At 42.0% G+C, this 23944-nt stretch overlaps 1 protein-coding gene across 2 annotated transcripts in view; it reads right to left on the bottom strand.

Moving 5' to 3' along the window:
• ZCCHC2 (zinc finger CCHC-type containing 2) overlaps positions 1-23944 on the bottom strand; it is a 127660-nt gene that overhangs the window by 42574 nt on the left and 61142 nt on the right. For both annotated transcript variants that reach the window (XM_029590298.1, XM_029590297.1), the window contains exons 5-7: positions 19620-19732; positions 13345-13439; positions 13147-13221 (exon numbers count right to left, since the gene is read on the bottom strand). In XM_029590298.1, the coding sequence (XP_029446158.1) occupies positions 13147-13221; positions 13345-13439; positions 19620-19732 (283 nt within the window). The remainder of the gene's footprint in view (positions 1-13146; positions 13222-13344; positions 13440-19619; positions 19733-23944) is intronic.

The following is a 23944-nucleotide window of genomic DNA, read 5'->3' as shown; positions in this document are numbered from 1 at the left end:
TACAACAAAACCCTGACCATAAAGGAAAGAACCCCAGGGGACCTGGGCTGTGACCAAACCTGCACCATCTACTGGAGACAGAGTAAGACTGAGGGGCTGTGACTGGCACAGGGGCATATATGGCTCCGCCCACAAGTTTTAGTCTGTCTCCATCTACTGGTGCGGAGTCACAACCCAGGTGTCCTGGACTGATCCTGGTACGTACAGGGAAACTTGCTTACCTGTTAAGAGATGTCCTCCGTACACAGCAGGACAAGTCAGTCACATAAGTGGCTGTCGTCGTCCTGTGGCACAGAGATGGTTTTCAGAGCTTGTGCAGGGGGTTCTTGCACAGCCATTAGTGCGAGAGTCTCCTCAGTCTTTACATAGCAAGCTTAACTTCACCTCTTAGGGGAGAAGGATGGGATTGTGTGGCTGATTTGTTCCGCTGTGTACAGAGAACACCCATAAGCAGCTTTGCTTTCTCTGTGGACAAGCAGGACAATAACTGTCCAGGCAAGTGGGAACTTGCAAGCTGAAGGTTGCATGAAAATGTGTTATCTTTTAAATGAATGGAAAACAAAACAAAAACACACAACCCATATGAAGGAAGTTGGAGAAGAGTTGAAGTAGTTAAACTTTTAAGAACTGCTAGACTTAAAACTATCTGGACGTAAAGCATTTTCTAGATAGTAATGAGAAGTGAAGTTATGTATAGAAGACTAGGTGGCAATTTTACAAATATTTCTGATGGATGCAGAGCAAAGATAGGCTATGGAAACTGTGGTAGATCCAACTTTGTGGGCTTTTACCTTAGTTTGAAGTCACTGTTCTGAATGAGTATAGCTATAGATGCCATCAGAATCTGTACAGCACGAGTTTTGTAAATGAAAAAAAAAATGTGACTGGGTTGAAGGAGATGAAGAGCTATGAAGATTTTCTGTAAGACTTAATTCTCTCCAATATAACAATTCAGCTCTTCTAGAGTCAAAAGATATGAAGAAAGAACCTATTCGCCCTTTGGCATGTGATCTCAAAAAAAGACCCCACTAGCAATACAATAGATTTAAGTGAAATTCAGATCACTTCTGGTAGAAGTTTAGACAGTTTTCAAATGTCTGTTGTGACAAATTTTGGTATACAGAGAGAATGAGATTAGTGCTTTGCAACTGACTTACTCTAAGGGGCAGAAGTTACTGCTATCAAAAATAAAACCTTCCAATAAAAAAATTTAGTTCTGTTATTGTTAGAGGCTCAAACAGCGATTTCATGCATAAAGTAGCCCTCAATTGCATGAGATTGAAAAAAATATCTGTTGCTAGACTATGTCTTGCTGGCTTCTTGGAACAGTAGGCAGGGTAAATACAAAATCTGTGAAGTGTCCTAAAGTTAAAATAGTTCCCATGGAATCTGATGATCAAATGACCATCTGATTATAGTTCCCCTATGTTCGCTTACCTCATTTTGGTTTCCAGAATACACAGTTATCAGATACATCCCTTGGGAAATTGCTCATTTCTATATCTTGCATCTCTCCTTACAAAGACTGGAAGAGCTTGTTGCTCATTTGTTGATAGAGATGATTACTTCTTGGTTGTCTTGTTTTGATCAACACCAATTTTCACACAAAGTAAATATATCCATCACTTTCATCTAGTCTCTGGCATGGGGGCTGGATCCTACAAATCTCAATTTCAAGTTATAACTACAGATGCATCTAATCAAAGATGGGGTAGCTCATCTGAAGAACTTTGACCTCAAGGGACTTAGTCTACCTAGGAAATATGGTTTTCAACTGTAAGTGATTTTAAAAATGGAGCAGTTTGGTTTTTTTTTAAACTATTCAGTCCCTGGTTAAAGAAAAAGTGGTTGTAGGTGCTAATACAGAGTTCAGATACTACTGAGCCTGACATGCCGAGATGTGAAAAAGAGGAAACATGGATTGTTGGCTCCATGTTGCTCAGTTTCATAAATATGTAGAAACTTGTTTAATAAGAAAAGTTTAAAATTATCTTTATCAGCTCATGTACCCCTCTGCAGAGGGTTTCCAGGCAGCTCCCAATGAAATCTATTATGAATCAGTTCCATATTGGATTCTGTGAAATTGATCTAAGGGATCTATCTAATGTTTGGGTACTTGCCAGGTACCTGTGACATGGATTGGCCACTGTTGGAAACAGGATGCTGGGCTTCATGGACCCTTGGTCTGACCCAGTATGGCATGTTCTTATGTTGAATCCTATGACTTTAAGTCTTTTTTATACCGTCGTTAAGTAGATTCCGTCACAACAGTTTACAATAGGCACATAAAAATAAGGATGCTGAAACATTAATTTACACAGGTGCCATATCAGTTACATAGTTTTTAAAAATAAAATAATTGGAATGTGATACAATACTGTTTGGAGTTTTTTTTTTTTTTTGGGAATTAAAAGCAATGCTAACTTTATAAGTGTCACTTTATCTTATAGTGATGGATGATAAGACAAAGTAATATAAAAATAAAAAATACAGCTACACACCTATTGATTGTGATGGTGTGTGTTTGATTTTCATTTTCATTTGATCCTACCTTGCAGTTCGCCAGCTTCACTACTCCACCTACTCTCTTTGATAAGCTTGCTTAAATAGCCAGGTTTTTAAGCTTTTTCGAAAGGATTTGCTGTCACTTTGTAACCTTAACTCTAAAGGCATGGTGTTCCACAGTATGGGTCCTGCCAGAGATAGAGCTCTCTCTCTTACTTGAGTGAGTCTTGCTGTTTTTATTGATAGAATTGTAAGGAGTGCTTTGTTAGCTGATCTTATATTTCTGCTTGGTACGTGAACGCGGAGGGCTGTGTTAAGCCAATCTGCTTTTTCGTTATGTATTAATTTATGTATGGTGCAGTGTTTTATATTGAATTCTTTGTTCAACTGGTAACCAGTGTAATTCGGCTAGGGTTTCAGTGATGTGGTCTTTTTTACTTTTTCCGGTCAAAATTCTTGCAGCGGTGGTTTTGTAGAATTTGTAGTGGTCTGAGTGATGAGTATGGTAGACCTAGTAGTAAGGCATTACAGTAGTCGGTGCTTGCAAAAATCAATGCTTGTAGCACTGAACGAAAGTTGGTAATCGTTAGCAGTGGTTTGAGTCTTCTGAGAACCATGAGTTTGGTGTATCCCTCTCTCACTTTTAAGGATATATGTTGTTTTAGGCTTAATTCTGAGTGGATTATAACTCCTAGGTTCTGTACTTTCTCTGCTAATTCTATTTTTTGGTTGTTTTTGAGTGTGATTGTGTTTTGAATTCAAACACTGCAAGGCATTTTGTGAACATTCAGGATACCATGAATGCACAAAAGGGAGAATTATATATTGGTAATGCTCATTGGCTATGGTGAAATGTAGAAATTTTCTGCGAGGGATGTGAATTGGGATTTGTATTTACTCTAGACCTCAAAGATGCTTAGTTAGCTAGTTTTTCTCCAAGCGAGGGAGCATGGTTCTTAAAGAGTTCATCCTGAACTTTGCTTTCTTCAGGATTTCTTGAGATCTCAGAGGTCCAAGATAGAACAGAGACCACTTGGTTTCTTTGGAAATATATGGGAGCAGAATCCAGTGTTCTTTGCAGCTTGGAGGGCAAACAGCTTTTGCTTGAGGAGCTGGAGCCATTCTGCATTCATGTCATGATTCTCTGTGGATTTTTTGGGGGAGAGGATTTAAAATGTAAACAATATTCTTATTATAGGATCTTAAAGCCCATAAGCAGGCTGAAGTGTTGAATCCTTCCTCTCTGGAAGGCTGTTTGAATTTAATTGAGAAGCTTTTTTGATATTGTAGTCAAAAGCTAGGATTAGGATTTGAATGTGTTTGTTGGCTGTGCTCGGTCCCTATCACTTGGCTTGCTCTGCTGTTGTAAGCAAGGCCATTGAAAGAGTAGGTTTGTTACCTTCTTGAATAGTAATACTGCCTCCCATAATGCTGGGGTTGAGCATTTCTGCTTCTAGACGGCTGTTCAGTTATAGGTGATGACAGGGTAAGGAGACTGGAGCAATGATCTTTTAATAAGATGTTTCTTTAACTGTGTTCAAAAAAAGATTATCCCCTGTACAAGAACATCAGTTTCTCATAAAGACCCAAGCCCACAGTCATGCTAGTCTTCTGACTCCAATGACTACATTAGATGCTCTGGAGGACATCATCAAAAGCATCTAAGCTGATCAAATCAGATGTTTCACATGCTCTTCTGCTTCTTGCAGTACAGGGGCAAAGTGATCTACGAGTCTGAAGTAAGCTGTTGGGTCATGTCTTGCAGAACTACTAGGCCTTTTTTTAAACTACAATTACTCAGAACTAAAACCACTTCTATTCCCCTCTTTATACCTCTGTCTCCAGCATCCATCTGTCCTCTTCAACTTATCCAAAACTCAGCAGCTTGCCTAATTTCTAACATTCCTCGTAGAGAACACATCACTTCACTGGCTCGCTCTAGATTACCACAGTCAATACAAGGGTCTTTCCATCATTCATAACCTAATTTACAACTCTTCAACTGTTCTACTGGCTCTGTTCTCTAAGACTCTACCGGCCTTCTCTTCAATTAAGAACAATGGACAAATGCATACTTGAAGTCCCCACAGTAAAAATGGCTAGGTTTGACCCTTAGGCGTGCGTTTTCAATCGCAGGCCCAACTTTATGGAACTCACTTCCAGATTATATCAGTCTCATCTCAAACTCAAAAGAACTTAAAGTTCTCAAAACTCATTTATACACCCTCGCCTTCAGTAAGCCTAAAAGCACCCTAAAACTTTCTTCCTCTTTTAATCTATGCCTTTAACAATACTTCTACTCTCCGTGTCTATTTACATTTGTATATATTTATCTCCTTTTAATTCTCAATTTCTAATTTGTCTGTAATGACTTAATTTATGTATGTACATTTTGTAAGCTGCTTAAATCAATAATTTATTTGCATAGGCGGTCTATAAGAGTTTTTAAATAAATATTATACTATGTATAGTTGATAGGCAGCTATTGAACATGTTAGGAGGGAATGGAATTGGGGTCTACACCAAAGATTCCTCAGAACAGACTGGCCAGACCTACTCTTGTGTTCGGAATCCCCGTCCACACAGAAATGGGATGTGAATGTATGGAGAGAACTCCGCATCACAACTTTGCAGATCTCCATGAAGCCATCAACGCTTCCATGGCTCAGAGTGAGCTTTGACATGACTCACCAGATTCAGATCAGTTAGGCATAACAGGAAGAAAAGCAATCTGCTAGCCAATTGGATAAGTCTGTTTGGCAATCTCCAGTTTTTTAGTGTCAGAACAAACAAAAAGCTGGGTGCACTTTCTATGGGCATCAGTTTGCTGAAGTTAGAAAGCCAAGAGTCTTTTGAAGTCCAAACTGTAGAGTGCTTTTTTTGCATTGGTGAACATGTGGCCTGGAAAAGAATGTTGGAGGGATGATTAACTAGTTAAGATGGAAGTCAGACACTACCTTAGGCAGGAACTTAGCATGGGTACACAGAACCACACAATCATGATTAAAAAAAAAAAATTAGTTTAAGGTGGATAAGGTACTGGAGCCTGGAGCTCACCCCACCCTGTGCTGAAGTGACCTCCACTAAACACAACCTTCTAGGACAGGTACCTCAGGTCACATGAGTGCAGTGGCTCAAAAGGAGTTTGTCAGCTGGGTCAGAACTACGTTCAGGTCCTAAGACACAGCGGGAGGACCGATGGAAGGCTTCAAATGAAACAGAATCCACCTAAGACAACCAAAGGATGTATAGAGATGGGTCTTCCTTCTACATATTGGTGATATGTGCCAATATATGGAGGTGAACCCATAGAGGTGGTCCTAAGATCAGACAGACAAATGTAGATTGTAATCAAGCAATTTTTGTGTGAAGTAGGCCTTTTGTTCACATCACAAGGCAAACCTCCCCCATTTCAGTCCACAAGACTTTACAATGGAATCTTTTTTTGATGCTAAAAACATGAGACATCTTCTGACAGATCTAAAAATAGCAGAGTCACCCTCAACATCCAGACAGTGAGAGCCAGGAATCTGATGTTGGGATGGTGCAACCTGTCCTTATCCTGAGTGATGAGATCTAGGGAATTCCTCAGTCTGATCGGTTTTCTAATGGATGGTTCCCACTACTTAGGTAGATAACTCTGTCTTGGCCAAAAGGGGGCTATGAGCATCATGGACTCCCAGTCTTCTCAGCTTCAATAGATTCTTTGCAACAAGCAGAATCAGAGGATACATTTATTTATTATTTATTTAGAACTTTTCTATACCGACTTTCCAATAACAGAATTACTGATCAATTCGGTTTACATTTTGAACAATAACAGTGACAAGCAAATGTCTTACAGAGAACAGGAAGAATAACTTGGAAATGAATATATGGGGTTAAACAAAGAAATACAATATACATAGCCTAATATAGGCAGAGGCAGATAACTTCTGTGTGGGGTTGTGTATAGCTTTTAAGACTGTCAGGAGGTTGGGAATTGCATTTTGTACTTTTGGGCTGCCAAGGAGTTAAAGTTGAAGAATTCTTTGGGGAATTCTTTGTGATGTTCTATGGAATTCTTTGTGTTGTTCTATGGGTATTGAATAGGGGTTCAAAGAGTTTTTAGAATTGAACTTGTCTAGTTCTTGTATAGTTCTCTTATAGGTTGTTGACAACAACTGATGTTCTTATATAGATTCTCTTATGGTTTGATTGAAAATGATTTAAAGGGGGACCTTGGCAGAGAAGCTTGTGCTGTCTGATGTTATGGAAAAGCTTGGTGGAAGAGCCAAGTTTTAAGTCTTTTTTTGAAAATAATGGGGCATTGCACTGATTTGAGTTCCAGCGGGAGCGTATTCCAGAGTTTAGGACCAGCTGTGGAGAATGCTCTTTTGCTTAAAGCTGATTTCATTGGTGGTATCTGGAGATTGTTTCGGTAGGCATGTCTCACTGGTCTAGTAGAGGTGTGGAGTTGGAGAGGGGTTTTGAGCATGAGTGGGGCTAGGTTGTGTAGTGCTTTGTGTATTGATGAGAGCACTTTGAAGCGTATTCTGAAATTGACGGGCAGCCAGTGTAGGCTTTTTAAAATGGGTGAGATGTGGTCTCTTTTGTTGGTCTTGGTTAGGATCCTTGCCGAAGCGTTTTGCAACATCTGTAATGGTCTTAAGGCGTTTGCTGGTAGGCCTACTAGAAGAGAGTTGCAGTAATCTATTTTCGTGAGTATGATCGCTTGTAGAACCAATCGGAAATCTTGAAAATGGAGTAGTGGTCTGAGTCTTTTTAAGACTTGTAATTTGAAGAATCCGTCCTTTACTATGTTATTGATGAGCGCTCTGTAATTCATTTGGTGATCAAGTATAACTCCTAGATTTCTGACTTGTGGTGACAAAGTTATTTGGGTGGATAAGTTGGTGCTGGGAAGTGAGTAGGTTCCATCTTGAGAAATGAGTAGGTATTCTGTTTTGTTTTGATTGAGGATAAGATTTAGGCTTGTGAGTAAGTTATTGATGGCTTGTTGACATGTGTTACAGAAATCCAGAGTTTTTTGGAGAGATTCGGTGATGGGGATTAGAATCTGTACATCGTCTGCGTATAAGTAGTGGATGAGTTTGAGGTTGAGCAGGAGTTGGCAGAGTGGGAGGAGGTATATATTGAATAAGGTTGGTGAGAGTGATGATCCCTGAGGGACTCCCAAGTCGCAGGTGATTGGTTGAGATTCTTCCTTGTTGACCTTGACTTTATATTGTCTGTTCTTAAGGAACGATTTGAACCAGTTGAGAGCTGTATCTCTAATTCCAATGTCTGACAGTCGATCTATTAATGTGTTATGATTGACCGTATCAAATGCTGCTGATAGGTCTAGTAAGATGAGTAGACAAGGACATCTTTTTTCAAGATTCAGTAATATGGAATCTGTTAAGGAGATTAGGAGGGTTTCTGTGCTTCTAGATTGGCGGAAACCAAACTGGGCTGGAGAGAGAATGTTGTTATCATTTAAGTATTCTGTGAGTTGTTTATTTGCTACTCGTTCTAGGATTTTAGCGATGAACGGTAGATTAGCTATTGGGCGAAAGTTGGATGGGATATCTGGTGAGAGGTTGGGTTTTTTCAGGAGTGGCTTTATGATTGCCATTTTGAGAGAGTCTGGGACTAGCCCTTGGGATAGGGAGCAGTTGATGATTTGTGCAATGGGTTTGGATATGGTTTTAGCGCATGAGATGAGGAGATTGATGGGAATGGTATCCTGAGGATGTGAGGAGGGTTTGATTTTTTTTAGGATATTTTCTATCTCTAAAGAGGCAGTCATTTCGAATTCTCTCAGGCATGTCTTTTGTGATGGGAAGGTAATATGTGGTGTGACTGGCGTAAAATTGTTGTTGTTCTTGGACTGCATTAGTAGGTTTGGGATCTTATTCTTGAAGTAAATTGCAAGTTCTTCTGCTTTACTTGCCGCTTTATCATCTGGTATGTCTGTCGATGGAGGTTTCGTGAGGGATGAGATTAGTGAGAAGAGCGCTCTGGGGTCAAAGATGAAATGGTGTATTTTTTGTGAGTAGAAATCTCTTTTTGCTTGGAGGATGGATGTTCTGTATAGGTGCATCGTGGACTTGAATGTCGAGAGGTTAGAAGCTGTTGGATTTTTACGCCAATGTAGTTCTTACATTTACATGTACATACATGTACATGTACATACATGTACAGTAGGTCCTTGCCCCAATTAATTTAATTTATATTCTGCTTTTCTGCACTTCAACACAGATTACATTCAGATACTGTACATATTTCCCTATCTCCAGAGGGCTTACAATCTAAGCTTGTACCAGAGGCAAAGGAGGGTAAATGACTTGGCCAAAGTCACAAGGAGTGGTAGTGGGATTTGAATCCTGGTTTCTCTGGTTTGTAGCCTGCTGCTCTAACCACTAGGCTTACTCCTTTGCTCCACTCCACAACTGAGGGCAAAGGCATCAGAGACTCATTTGCCTTGGGTCCTTTTCCTGAAATAGAAAAGTGGAAACTTCCTGTTCTGAAGGCATGCAAAACAGATCTACCACAAGTATGTCCCCCTCACAGAATATCTGGTTTTATACCACCCAGTCCAGGGACCAGCTGTGGTGTTTTAGGATCTGACTCAATAGGTCCACCAGGACATTCTTCCCACCTGTTAGATACATGGCTTTGAGAACCATTCCCTGAGAGATGGTCCAGTCCCTCATCTGGAGAGCCTCCTGACACAGGAATTACAATCCCATACCTCTCTTGTTGATGTAAAACATCGCAACCTGACTATGCATCCAGACCACGATGATAGTTGGCCAACTGATCTCTGAAAGCCTCCAGAGCATACCAAACTAGCTTTAGCTCCAGAGTAGAAACTCCACCTTAGGTTGGATGCATCCATGGTGAGGACAATTTGGACAGAGAAATTTGAAAGGATATGCCTTTGGTCAAATCGGAAATGCCCCACCACTAGGCCATGAGTATTTGAGTAGCTGTGATGAGGATGCTGTCCCAAAGATCTCAAGTGGCCTGAAGCCACTTAAGATCTGAGAAGCCATTGAGCTCTCCTCATATGGAGATGTGCCAATGGAGTTACATGGACTGTTGTCACCCTAAAGCTAGGAAACCTCAATACATCCCATGCTAATGTCTGATGACTCCTTTGTATCTTTTCCACTGCGGATATCAGAGTAGCCCTCTTATGTGAGGAAGGCTCTTGACTGACCTATGTCCAGCAGAGCTCTGATAAACTCAGAATGAGATGGGCTCCAGTGGGATTTGGGTTAAATAATGAGCCCTAGCAGGCTCCAGCACCCTGATGGTTTATTCATATTGATTCTGTGGCACCTATCTGATGTGCACTTTATCTGCACATCATCCAAATAGGGAAAACACATGCACTGCCACCATGGAAAATTATTTGGTAAAGACATACATGGATGATGCTAGGCGAACAGACAGTATGCAAAACTGAAAGTGACTGTCCCCATCATGCATCTAAGATATTGCCTGTGTCTTGTGAATCTCTTTATAGGTAGTATCGCTGAGATCAAGAAAGAATATATAGCCAGGTTTTTGTTTTTTTTAATAAAAAGGATTAAGGTGCCCAGGGAAATCATCTAACCTCTCTTTTCAGAAACTTGTTCAAGGCTGTTAGGCCTAAGATAAGGAGTTGTCCCATTTTCTGTGGAACTGAGTAGAATCCCCAACCCTCTTTCCCCTGGTGGAATAGTTTCAACTACAATTGCAGGGCTGTCTTTTTGGAATATTTTGGATGCTCACCTTATGAAGGAATAAGAATAAGTTTTAAGAAAGCAGCTTAATGTAGTGATTTTTAGTCAAGTATTTAATCATTTTTTTGAATGTTTTAATTTTGATAGTATATTATTGTGCTGATTTATGTTTATTGTTATTTGTGTGTTTTTAATATGCATGTTTTGTTTGTTTTATTATGTATGTTATTTTCTGCTCTGTACTGATCAAATTGTTTAGGATGCTGCAGACTATAAGTGCATTAAATAAAGGTCTCCAAGAGAGGAGAGCTCCTTTTGAAGCAATTCCTGCATGAAGAGTATCCCAATTGGGGCTAGAGGCTGATTTGGAGGGAGACACAATAGAAGCAATCTGTACACTTTTCATGATACATAGTCCACAAGTCCAAAGTTACACTGGGCCAACAGTTTATGTAAATCCTCAGTCTGCCTGATAGGAATGTTCAGCACAGTTACATGGATGCAGGCCATGCTCTTAGCATTCCAGTCAAAACCCCATCTCAAGTTTTGAATGAGGTGCCATCTGTGGCTTAGGGGCCGTTGCTGCCTTGGGTGAACACGAGGGGCCTGTTGTGTATGAGACCAAGGGAGCAGAGGATGCAGCCACCTCAATTGGAAGAAGTGTCTCCTCATCCCCATGCTTGGGTACTTAACTGGCAGAGGAAGGTGGGTTTGGAGTGGCTGTGGAGAGCTACCGACACATTGCACAGTGCTGACATCTGTGCCACCACTTCTTTGACTATCTCTGAAGAGATTCTCTCCAGTGCATGGCACATTAACAAGTTTTTCCCAGACATCAGGTTGGAGGTCTGAGGCCTGCAACCAGGCGAGTCTGCAGGTGCCAATCCCCACAACAGAGACCCTCTATGCCTTCTCAAACTCAAAGGTCAAATGATCCGTTTCCCACACTCCAGTCCCTTTCCCACCAGTGACTGAAGATCATACTGCTTAAGAACGTAAGACCAAAAGGTCCATCATGCCCAGTATCTTGTTTCCAACAGTGGCCAATTCAGGTCACAAATATCTGGCAGGATTATAAATTGTAGATTCCATGCTGCTTATCCCTAGGATAAACGATGGATTCCTACAATTTCACCTTAATAATAATTTAGTCTTTTCCGTAAGGAACTTGTCCAAACCTTTTAAATGCAACTACACTAAGATTTCACCACATCCTCTGGCAACAAATTCCAGAGCTTAAAATAGTGAGCTTTAGTCCTAGCTTAACTCCCTACTCAGGAGTTTTTGGGCTAGCAATCCTGTTTAAGGATTGCTTTGCATCCTCTCACTTTTGGCATCTGTCCTGGGCGATCAGATCTGTCTGGTATGTTGTCAAGTCAAGTCGGCCAGTCTTAGCCACTGTTGCCGCTTCTTCTCCCAAGTGTTGCTTAGGTTATTCTGCCCATTGTGCCAATTGGCCAATCATTGGGCAAGCTTCTGCAAAGGCATTTTGTCCTTCAGATGTTAGTGGCCTGCAGTTTCTTTCTGAAGCGCTTTCTGACCCTGGTGGGTTTTTTTGGGTGTCTTTCAACACCGAATGAAACTGCAGTTTTCGTCCAAGACTTCTCCTTTTGATTGATTCTGTAGGCCTTTTCTTGAATCCAGAAGGAATTAGACCTACCTTTCTGTCAGGGTTTGCCGATCCTAACCCTGGCTGTAACAGTCCCATGAGGCAAAGTATGCTTCTTGCTGAACTTGGCATCATGCCCCTGCCTAAGGCACCCCTGCTACGCATCGAGGTATTTGTGTTTCAGTCTGATCAATGGGTTTCTTTTGTAGACTCCAACTCTCTTCCCACCTAGACCCGTTTTTGGGTCAGCTGCCTCACAGGCAAATGGGAGGAATGTGATGCTTTCAGCGCTGTGGGGTTCCACACTTTGCCCTGCTCGAGCAGCCTTTAGCTGAGTTTTCACCCATGTGTGAAGAATCCCATCCTGCTTATCCTTGGAGAAGGCAGAGTTGCTTACCTGCCTTCTCCTTACAGGTTCTCTCAGAGGACAGCAGGATATTAGTCCTCATGAAACCCACCCACCTCCCTTGGGAGTTGGTTTCTCAATTTATTAGCTATATCATGGACTAAGGGATTCTACCTAGGGGGGCAGGGCAAGAACTACAACCGCACATCCTCAGTAGGATATGTCTGAAAGCTCTAGAATTCTTTGAGATCAAAGCTCCGTCCAATGTCGTCACTCATATGTGAGGACTACCATCCTGCTTGTCCTCAGAGAAAGACTACTTTGAGCAATGAAAAAGGAAAGAAAACCCAAAAGAAAAGTTCAGCAAGACACAGCAGAGATGTGTCCTTTTGCATGAGCAGAAAAAAAAAGATAGATTGGTGGAAACTCATCCAGCAGCAGCTGCACATGCTCAGAAAACCACCTCAGTTTTTGCGAGCTTAAAAGAGCTTTTCCATCTCAGCACTAAGATTACATCACTCGCTTGTGTAGCTGATTACTGTCCTGCTTGTCGCAGGACTTCCCCTAAATCACAATGTAGTGATCTGAGCACTAGACCCCTCCTCTTTCATGCTGAAATTGGTAGATACTTTGGTACTTCATACGTTACTAGAAAACTGTAGTGGCAAGAACAAACAAACCAGGATGCAAACTGGTCATGAAGGTTTACACATCGTTTTACAATTCTCCTCTAGGTCTAATTCTGGGAGGGTGAGGAATCAAGAAATAAAAAAAATGAACAAAAATAAGATAAAAAGGGACTCCACCACCAGAGTTTAACATGACAAGAAAATGCAGATGCTCGGCCCAGCGCAGTGGTTCTCCATCTGCTACCACAACCCAGCATCAAGCTCAAGACAGATAAACCTGCCACAGCAAACCAAGAGTACAGCATTCCCACCTCACCACCCTCCTCCCTGCAGCACCCTCACCTTCTTCCTGACTTGAAGCCTCAGAGCTGTCCTCCTTGAAGTGCTCAGAGGCCTTTAGAAAGGGCTGCAAATTACCTGCAGGGAAAAGCAAAACATTACTATACTGCTATAATCTGTACTTTTACCCAGGCCAAAAAAAAAAAAAGTGCACAGACTCCAAGCGCGTCCAGCTAAAATGACGAGGAGACATCTCCTTACCGTGAGGCTGCAAGGACTCTGGCGAAATCGATCGAAAGAAGGTGCGTACTCGCAGATTTTGTAGAAAGGCTTGCGGCGGCGATGAAAACAGCTGCCTGAGTATAACAGAGAGAACTATACTAAGATTAAATGCTGTAAAATAAATAATTATCTTATGCTGCCATTGCTGCTTTTATGCTATACTCTGCTGTGAGCATCCAGAACAAAGGACAATAAATACAAGTAAATTTTCAATTTCCTTTATTTTTTGTTACATAAGCAACACATTGATCATTAAAAATCAGTTGTATATAAATGTAAAGTACATGCTTTCTGACCTCTTCATTCTAGTCCAGCATGTTTACTGGCATTCTGTATTATGCGTTTTGAAAGATTTCCAGTCCCTTCCTGAGCGCCACCATCCCCAGTTTGGGAGTTGTGAGTTTATAAACAAAATGTGCTTGCTCATTGCGAGTTTTCTCCTTACTGTGATTTCATGAGTTTGTCTCAAAGCTACACCCCAGCAGTGAAACAGCCTGGAAGAAGAGGCTGCCATTGACAAATTAACTCTGTGTACTACCTTTAATAAAAGTGCTCCATTTATTTAAAAACATTTTTTTTTTTTTTTTTTTAATAAGAGCTGCACAGAGGGCTCTCGGCTCAGAGGAAATTCAGCATATCCTCTCAATAGCCTGCTCTCCCAGGATATAACCAGGACCAATCTGGGAACAAGTCACGTCACAGGCTTACCGATATGACCACTACAGGGCCATTCTAATACCACAATTCTAGTAACATCTAGAAAGCTACGCCATTTCTTTAAGGGATGAAAAATAGTTGTTTCTCCTCTTGCTTAGCCTCACCGACTGCTGCAGCATACACAGATAGGCCTACAGAGATCAGTATTTCCCAACTGGTTTGCCATCAGACCAAATCAAGTATGCCACAGAAAAAAAAGTCACTACTGCCTGATACTCAGATCCAGGCCTTAGCAACAAGTCACCAGCAGTGGCGCTTCAACATGTTTGCCCGAGAACATGTGTATTCCTGCAAGCTTCTTCCTAGCTACAGCATGAGTTACTGGAGTTTGGTAATTGGCAGCGTGCAGGACATGGGATAGCAAAGTTTCTTACCTGTAACAGACAGGTGTTATCCGGGTATAACAAAACAGCCAGCCACACAAGATGAGTGACATCATCCGATGACACAAGTTGGATTGTTTTACTCTCAAAGACCAAAAAGTTCAACTTTGCTTTCTGAGCATGTGCGGCCATACTAGTGTCCCTGAGTGCAAGCTATGCATATTTCCTGGGCAGGAGGGCTGGATTGTGTGGCTGTGTTTTGCTGATAACCCAAAAATCAATTATATTTGAAGCTGTAATTATTCTTGTGTGAAAATAGGGACATTCATATGCAAACCAGGCAGTGAAAAAAAATCTCACTGTTCATGGAAAACCAATTTCACAACAACCACTAGCAGCTACATTTATAAAAGGTCTGTTCAACATTAAGCCTCCACTAAAGGAACTAGCATCTGAGAGCAATCAGTATATTCCGGCTCATCAGGGACCCCTCTAAAGCGCAGATTCATCCTGCGGCTCCTATTTTCCAGATCTTCCACCTTCATGGACAATTGTTGTAGGTCCTGGGCAATATTTTTAGTGTCAGCAGTCAATGCAGTAACTGCTTCAGCTTGTGCCTCAGTGAGCGTCTCATATTCAAATATCCGCCGCCCCATGTCGCTGACTTCTTCCCTGAGCTCCCCCACCACCTCTCGAATTTCAGTCTTAAATGCCTGAAGATCATGTCTCAGTTCCCGGAACCAGGTTTTAAACTCACCCCGGGTCGGTATTTCTGAGTCTGCTGCCAGGCTCCGATCGTCCTCCTCCTCTGGGGGCTCCGTGGCAGTGGCGGCCGCCATCTTGGATTTTTCGGCCCACGGCTCCCTTTCCACTTTTTGGTAGGAGAATTTCTGGAAATCGGGCCCTTTTTTGCGGCACGACATGGGCTGGGGGCTGCCTTTGAGAACGCTGTGGTTTTCGCCGCAAATATTCGCTGGATGGCTGCGGATTTGCTCGATTCCCACCGGGTCGGTCAGGAGCGGTGGATCAGGCTTCCACTCGCTCTGCTGACGTCATCAGCCTCCCTCGGAACTAGCATCTAAATAGGACTTAAAGACCGTCTTGATGCAACTTACGAAGCTACCATTTGAGCAAATGGCTACATCAGAAACAAAGGTCCTAGTAATGAAAACTATTTCCAATAGCAATCACATCATTAAGAGTAAGTGAGTTAAAGGCCTTAGTATTGAGTCTTTGTAGGAAGTACTCAATATTAGTCCGACGTCTTAAGCATGGGTAGTGCATTCTTTCTTAGATGATCTGCAACAGCTGCTAAGCATTTGGTGAATACTCTGAGGTGGGGGGGAAGATGTTTTGAGTCCGAAAGACAGCTCTGTGCTAGTAATGTTTGACTTCTAGGGTGAATATCAGATATTTCCGGCGAGACCTGTTGACTGGGATATATACACAGATGTTTTTTTCAGATACAAGAATGTTAGCCAGTCCCTTTTTTGTAGGTGTGGTAAGATTGCACCTACTGAATTTATTTTGAACTTTTCTCTTTTAAAAGAGATGAAGATAGCCTGGTTTTTTTTTTTCAGAATTAGGAAGCATTTTGAGAAGAATCATATTCCCCTTTGTGATTTGGGAAAAGGCTGAACTGCTTTTGATTGAAGAATTGATTTAACTCCCTTTGTAGTATGGAGAGTTGTTCTTTCGAATGTGGCTGGTAATTTGGTGGCTTTGGCAAGCTTTCAAGATTTAGGCAGCATCTTTTTGTTTATTATTTTCAAAAGCCAATTGTCTGTTACATACATGACAGCAGAAAGACCAAATGGTCCATCCAGTCTGCCTAGCAATTTTCTTATGGTATGAACTGCCTCTCCATGCTAGTTACTCCAAGCCTTATGTTAAAGGTTATCTCTACAATTCAGACTGGAGTTATCAAGTCCATTCCCCATTCTAAGGTGCTTACAAGTCCATCCACCATTGCAAGCTGAGTCTTGCTCAGTCCCGCAGCTTCAGACACACAGAATGGTCTTGAGACTGTGGATTCCATCTGGACCACAGGGCCCTTTGAAGACGACGCATACAACGGGGAGAATTGAGCAGAGGTTCAATGCATCATCAATGTTTGGTGTGCCAACTGCACCTCTGGGTCCAAAACATGGTGCTTCTTTTTCTGCAGTGACAAGCCCCAGAAGCAGCCTGTAGGTAAGTCAAGGGGGCTTGCTGTCTCCTGCTCTCGATTCTGTTGTGTCTTTTTTGACTCTTGATTCAGGATCTGGCGTCACAGTTGGGGGAACTTTGCTCAAGAAGCTCCTGCTCAACTTGGTGTGCGGGGAGCCCAAAGTGGCCCTGCTCCAGGAGGAGGAAAGATGCAGACTTCACCAATCTACAAAGTTCTTCCAGGCTCTGATCCTCTGGGACCTCAGTGACATCTGGCCTCAGTCATAGCAATTGGTTGAGTCGTGGTCCAGTGCCATGCATCTATAGCAGATATCGCGGCCATCTGACATCTTGTGGCCACACATACAATCCTTGAAGCCACTAGAAGAGACCACTTTGAAGCTGAACTTTTTTTGAATTTCTTTTTTTTTGTATAGCACTGAAGAGAGCAATTGAGGCAGCAAGACAACTTGAAGCAAGTTTGAGAAGAAGCTTTTCAAGAAGGGGGGGAGGGGGGAGAAGAGGAAGGGTACATGGTCAAGCAGAAGCTTAGACCATAAAAAGAAAAGACTGGGGGGTGGGGGTGGTATGAGGGAGCAGCATGTGCACAGGAGCTACTGCACTTGTTCAGTAATAAAAAAAAAATAAACACTTTACTGATCGCTTTGTGTGCAGATAAGAGTACATATGGCATGTATTTTTACCCATACTGTAGTGGAGGAATTCCTGGGATGGGGTGGGGGGGGGGGGGGAAATCATGCACATAATTTTGGTCAAAAAAGGAATTCCTGGGATGGGGTTGGGGGGGGGGGGGGGGGAATCATGCGCATAATTTTGGTCAAAAAAGGATTCACCGAAAAAGCGGGTACAAATCTCTGCAGGTAATTTCTTTTTCCCCCCTTGGACAGTTTTCAAAAGGGGGGGGGAAAAAAAAGTGCATGAATAATTTATCCTTGAAAATTGGCGCAAAGAAGGCAGGTATGAAGTAGTCATACACTTTGCAGCAATGCAAGTAGTTTTAAAATTGCCTTCCGTTAATGTTCCTGCAGCACGATCAGATGAAAGATACGGAAGTAGAAAGCTGAGGGGGTATATTTTCTTCAATTGTGGATGAAGCAAAAAATAAAAAAGGGAAAACAATCATCAGTAGCTGTGCATTACACTTGCAGCTGCAGCGTGCAAGAGGAGTTTAGTAGGTTTAATACAATGTCGTTGGCTAAATCAGTGGTTTTCAACCTTTTCCCCCCCATCATGACACACCTGACAGACTATGCTAATGTGTGTGACACTGCTCATTACAATTCACAGCGGAAATAAAATATAAAAAGGCCCAGTATTTTTACTGTTAAGAATGACACGAGGGAACGATAAGTACTGTCTGAACAGAAATTGCATAAATAAATCACATACCAAAACAGCACCAATTTCAGCACTTAAACAGTAACCACCTTACCTAAGAAAAGGCAACACTGAAAATATTACACCAGGCCTTAAGACACCAATACATCTCCCATTAGGAAAACGGACCAAACCAGGCTGCTATAGAGCCCTACACAAACTACACGCTAGCAGAGAACCTCACCTGAATCACATGTGCTGACCCTCACCTAACAAAGAATAAAGAGACCATAAAGCATAACTAGAAACACACAGACAAAAACTGAAGTGGAAACCGCAACAAGCCAGAGTCTCTGTATGAAGTGCAACATCACCAGTCCTCAAAACAAATCAAGAAATATAAAATAGCAGTAAAACCATACTAACAAAAAACAGAAAAACAGCTGAATGGAACACTTATCAAAAATTTCTAGATACCAATAAAATGTTTCAAAATAGCTGACACAAAGACCCAATAATGAAAAATAAGGATAAAAAAAAATGCTTTACTCTGCATACCTGGGCACGTTTGATATCCAGGTGCCCTGAGATGGTTTTGAATTAGCAGAAGGAGGGATGGTTTGCTTGCAACTTTCTCCTCTGTCACACACAAGCTCTCTCTCACACTGGCTCTCAATCATAGACATATACACGTGCTCTCTCACTTACATAGGCTCTCAATCACTCAAATATGCACATGCTTTTTCTCTCACTTATATAGGCTCTTAAATCACACATTTACATACATGCTGTCTTTTCACACATACAATCACATACATTCTCTCTCTCTCACTTACACATGGGCTCTCAATCACATACTCTCACCTACACCAGCTCTCAATCACACAGACACACAAGCTCTCATTTATACACACAGGCTCTCAATCACAAACTTACATATTTGCTGTCACACACACACACAGGATCGCAAACACATGTGCTTGCTCTCTCTCTCCCCACCGAACTAGCGGCAGCAGCAGCCTCCTACACTTCTAACCCTAATGGCAGCAGTATTCCTACACTTTCAGCCCTCGCGGCCTCGAGAAAGGAGTCCCTCTGGCTGCGGGGGCTCACGTTACTACTCTTTTGCTGCTCATTTTTCAGGCCTTGCCTTCCTCTTCTGTTCTTCAGGCTGATGCTGCCCGCACAAACATGGTCTATTCTTCCTGCATGCGGCTGCTGTACATCACTTCCTTTTCCGGGGGGGAGGGGGTAGTTTTAAGAAGAGGCCATGCTGGGCTAAATGCAAGGAGGTACGCACATAAACATATACTATCGTAGCAATTTCCAAAAGCCCATTTACACACTTAAAGTGCACTTACATACGTAAAACCTGTTGACAATTCATTCGCATATATTGTAGCAATTTTAGAAAGAACAAAACAAAAAAAAAATCCGAATTCTGTTTTACCTGATTGTTATTTTGTCCCCTTTATTTTATGGATGTCAGTTATTTTAAGCTGCCTAAGGTTCTATAAAGGTGGCCTATAAAAATTTCCAAAATAAATAAAAGCCAACTTGCACGCGTAAAGTATATTTGCAGATGTAAAGTCCCAGTTCTAAGCATGTGAATCATTTTGGAAGCTACCCCCAAAAGCTTTAAACAAGATCGTTTTGTGAAATCCTCAGTCGGCACAACACTGGCATTACCAAAGGCAGATACAGTGGTTTTACTCTGGTAGTCGTTACCTTATGATAGTCTCTAGATCTGGGTGATACCGTTCTTCCCTCTTCTGGGATCCCTGGTTTAGTGCTCTCAAGATGGTCTTGTCAAATGCCTCAGAAGACAACTCCTTTGGAAGCTGGAGACAAAAGACGTAGGAAACAGGATACAGTTACATTCATAGCCAAATATTTGCGCACCCTCACCTGTAGACCTACCTATCTTTCATACACTGAGACTCCCCTCCTGCCTACACGCGTACACTACACGACAATTCGGACTGAAAGGCTTTTTTCTTCTGTCCTAAAAGGCGTTCCTTTAACCAACAGGATATCAACCCGTGACGGAACTGAAATGCCCCTAATAATGCTAAAAGTCACCTTGAAAATAAGACACTTGGGTTCAATAAACACACATACCAAGTCAGACTTGCTTAGTTCTCTAAATTGAGCATCCCCTGACACCCTTGCTGCTGGGACTTTATTCAAAATGGAGTTTTCAGCTTAGACTGCATTCTCCTAGCTGACAAGATGAAACAGACTGATTCAAGAAGCTTTGTCTGCATAACATGTGTACTTCAAGTTGCCAAAATAATGCATGAAAAGATTTGCAGAGAAAGAAATAAAGAGAAAAGAAACTGACAAATGCTAAATGTAACTAGCAGGGGAAGAGAAAATTAAAAAAAATAAAACTCCCCCATCCACCTCTCCATTAATCCATTTTCAGTAAGTAGTACTGAAACATTGGAAAGTGAGTTTATTTAGCAAAATTAGATTAGATTCCCTATCTAAAGAACACCAATGGAACCAACCCTTGGTCTGACCCAGCATAACAATTTCTTATGTTCTTAACCTAGAATGCTCCATTTAAAAAGATATCTAGCACCAAAAAAGCAGCTTAACTCTCTCGCATCTATTCATTTTGTTTCTTCCTTCCCTCACCCCACATTTTTTAAAATTTAAAATGCACCCTTAATGCTGTGAAAGATGTGGCAATGCATCTGCTTTAACACTGAGCTCTTGTAGACATCACCAACATAAATGTCTCTAGGTAAAAGTTATAGGCTGAGAGAGCCTTCTTAGGGGGACAATACCAACAAAAGCGACTTTCTGGATCCATAGACCTGCAAAACATTTTCTAATCTTGACTCTAAAATGGTATCCCCATGCAATGGAACATAAGACATGGAGAAATTTACTTACTCTTACCTGATAATTTCAATTCCTTGAGTCCAACCAGACCAGTCCAGATGCAAGGTTATGCTTAGACACCCTTTTATTTTCGGGTTCCCCCCCCCAGGAATCTATCAGGGGTTTATTTTCACAACAATAATAATGGGAGAAGTATTAATGGAAACAAATTACTCATTTTTTGGGGTGAATATCAGAGCTCAGATTGGTGAACAGAAGCGAGGATGGGGGGGGGGGAGGGCATGAAAAACTACAATTCTTAACTTAAATTTTTTTTGGAAGAGGGCCAATCATGCATAGAAAAAAAAAATGTAGGTGTTTCCACATATGACTGTGCCTTTTCTAAACAATTTATATTTTAAGAATTATGCTAGGATTTGGGGGGGGGGGGGGGGGGGGGGTTAGGTTTTTATAGAAAGCCAGGACCACCGAGCCTTTGCCATTTTTCTTGTGGGAGGTGGGCAGAGATGCTTATCTTGAACAATTTAATGTATTTATATTCTTATTGTTTACCGCTTATTTATGTTGTGAACCGTTATGACTTTCTACGGAATAACGGTATGAAAACATTATAAATAAAATTATTATAAATAGAGGTGGGAGCAGGGAGGGAGGAAATAGCGAGTAAGAGGAGAAGGAATGGGAGCAGGGATAGAACAACAAAAGGCAGATGTGGGAACAGGGCCGAAGGAAGAGATGGAGGGGAGGATGGGGAGAGGTGTAAGGAGCTGAAGAGGAAGATGGGGAGAGAGCAAGGAGGAGTAGGGTTAGGGAGAGAGGTGGGATGCTTAACGAGAAGAGAGGATGAGGATAGAGGTGAGAGGTCTAAAAGGGATGAAGGAGAGAGGAGAGGCCTGTCCCTAAGAAAAGCAAAGCAATGAAGGTTCTGTGGCCTCAACATAGTTTACAGTACTATGTTGGACCTACTGAGCCTTTGTTTTTCTTTTGGAGGGTTGGGGTGGGAAAAGAGAGCAAGAGAAGGGGGTGGGAGAGGAGGAAAGGAGGAGGGGGGAACAGAATGGTGAGGAGGAACTGGAGAAGGGAGTCAACCCCCCCCCCCCTCAACAAAAACTATAAGGCAGCCCTCTCACCTCAGCCCCTCCTCTCCCCCTAAACCCACATCTGCTTACTCTTGTCCTCTGCCCCATCCTCTCCCCAAATTTGCTCTCTGTTCCCACCTCCCCTGCAATTCCCTCATTTCTTCTGATGCCCCCCATCCACCTCCTCCACTCCCACAATTCCCTCACTCTTACTTCCCATAATCCCTTCACTCCCTTCCCCCCCCCCCCCCAAATCCCCTCATCCACCTCCTTCACTCCCGTACCCCCTGGCGCTGCCGTTGTGCCATCACTCACTCACCTCCTAAAGAGCTGCCGCCCTGCAAGACCTTGGATCTTCTCCTGCTCTGTGCTCTTTTCCTTTTGTTGCCCCTTGATAATCACTCAGGTGCCGGCAGCCATGGAGCAAGAAGAGGGAACTAAGGTGCTGCAAGGCCAAGATCCCTCCTATTTTAGGAGCACTGGGATCGAGGTATGGGGAGCAGAAGTGACGATGCGGGGAGGGGCTTCATTTTTTTATTTTTTTTTGCTGTGCCTTTTATCATGGCCTCTGCAGCCACCCCCCCCCCCCCCCTTCCAACATTTAAGCCAAAAATGAAATTAGGCTGAAAATAGGTTTCAACCAAAAATTAAGGTCCCTAGTTATGCTCCTCTGTTGGCAGATTGACTTCCCCACCCCCAAATGTGTCCAAGGCAAAGGAATTTGAGTATACTTTTCTTAGCTTGTTATAGAGAATACCAGCACTCTAGGTGCAGCGTGGGACCCTGTAAGGCAGGGGTCAGGAACCTTTTTGGCTGAGAGAGCCATAAACGCCACATATTTTAAAATGTAATTCCATGAGAGCCATACAATATGTTTAAAACTAAATATAAGTAAATGTGTGCATTTTATGTAAGATCACACTTTTAAAGTACAATAAGTCTCTGAAAATATTACACCAGGCCTTAAGACACCAATACATCTCCTATTAGGAAAACGGACCAAGTCAGGCTGCTATAGAGTCCTACACAGAAACTACACGCCAGCAGAAAACCTCACCTGAATCACGTGCTGTCCCTCACCTAACATAGAATAGAGAGACCAAAACGCATAACACGAAGCATACAGAAAAAAATGAATTGGAAACTGCAACAAGCCAGAGTCTCTGTATGCAGTGTAACAAAGGAAAAAAGAAACATCACCCATCCTTATAAAACAAATCAAGAAATATAAAATCATCAGCAGTAAAACTGTACTAACAAAAAGAACATATTTCGAAACAGCTAATGAGTGGAATATCCAATAATTAAAAACACATATAAAACATTTCCAGATACCAACAAAATATTTCAAAATAGCAGACACAAAGACCCAGTAATGAAAAATAATAAGGATACAAAAATTTTTTTGCTCTGCATACCTGGGAACGTTTGATATCCAGGTGTCCTGAGATTGTTCTGAATTAGCAGGAGGTGGGGTGGTTTGCTTGGAACTTTCTCCTCTCTCAGTCACATACCAGCGCTCTCTCTCACACTGGCTCTCAATGACACACCTATACACACATGCTCTCAGTACTCACATATACACATGTTTTTTCTCACTCACTTATATAGGCTCTTAATTACACATTTACACACATGCTGTCTATCTTTTCACGCTTACACACACACAGGCTTTCAATCACATAAATACATGCTGTCTTTTTCTCACACACAGACTCTCATTCACATGCTTACAAACATGTCCTCTCTTTCTCTCATTTACACACAGGCTCTCGATCACATACTCCCCTCACCTAAACCAGCTCTCAATCACACACAGACACACATGATCTCTCTCTTACTTATACACACAGGCTCTTAATCATACATACACATGATTTCTCTCACACACAAAGGATCTCAATCATACACACATACTCTTTCACACAAACAGGTTTTCAATCACAAACTTACACATACAGGTTCCCAATGGTAAACTTACATTCATGCTCTCTCTCTCTCACACAGGCAGGCTCTCAATCACAGACATACTCTCTTTCACATGTACAGGCTCTCAATCATTCACATACATGCAATCTCTCACTCTCTCACACACACACACACACACACACACACAGCCCC

This window comes from Rhinatrema bivittatum, chromosome 2 (assembly GCF_901001135.1).
Source record: "Rhinatrema bivittatum chromosome 2, aRhiBiv1.1, whole genome shotgun sequence".
Lineage (NCBI taxonomy): Eukaryota > Metazoa > Chordata > Amphibia > Gymnophiona > Rhinatrematidae > Rhinatrema > Rhinatrema bivittatum.
The sequence above is the reverse complement of the archived record's forward strand: the minus strand, read 5'-3'. Positions and strand labels throughout refer to the sequence as shown.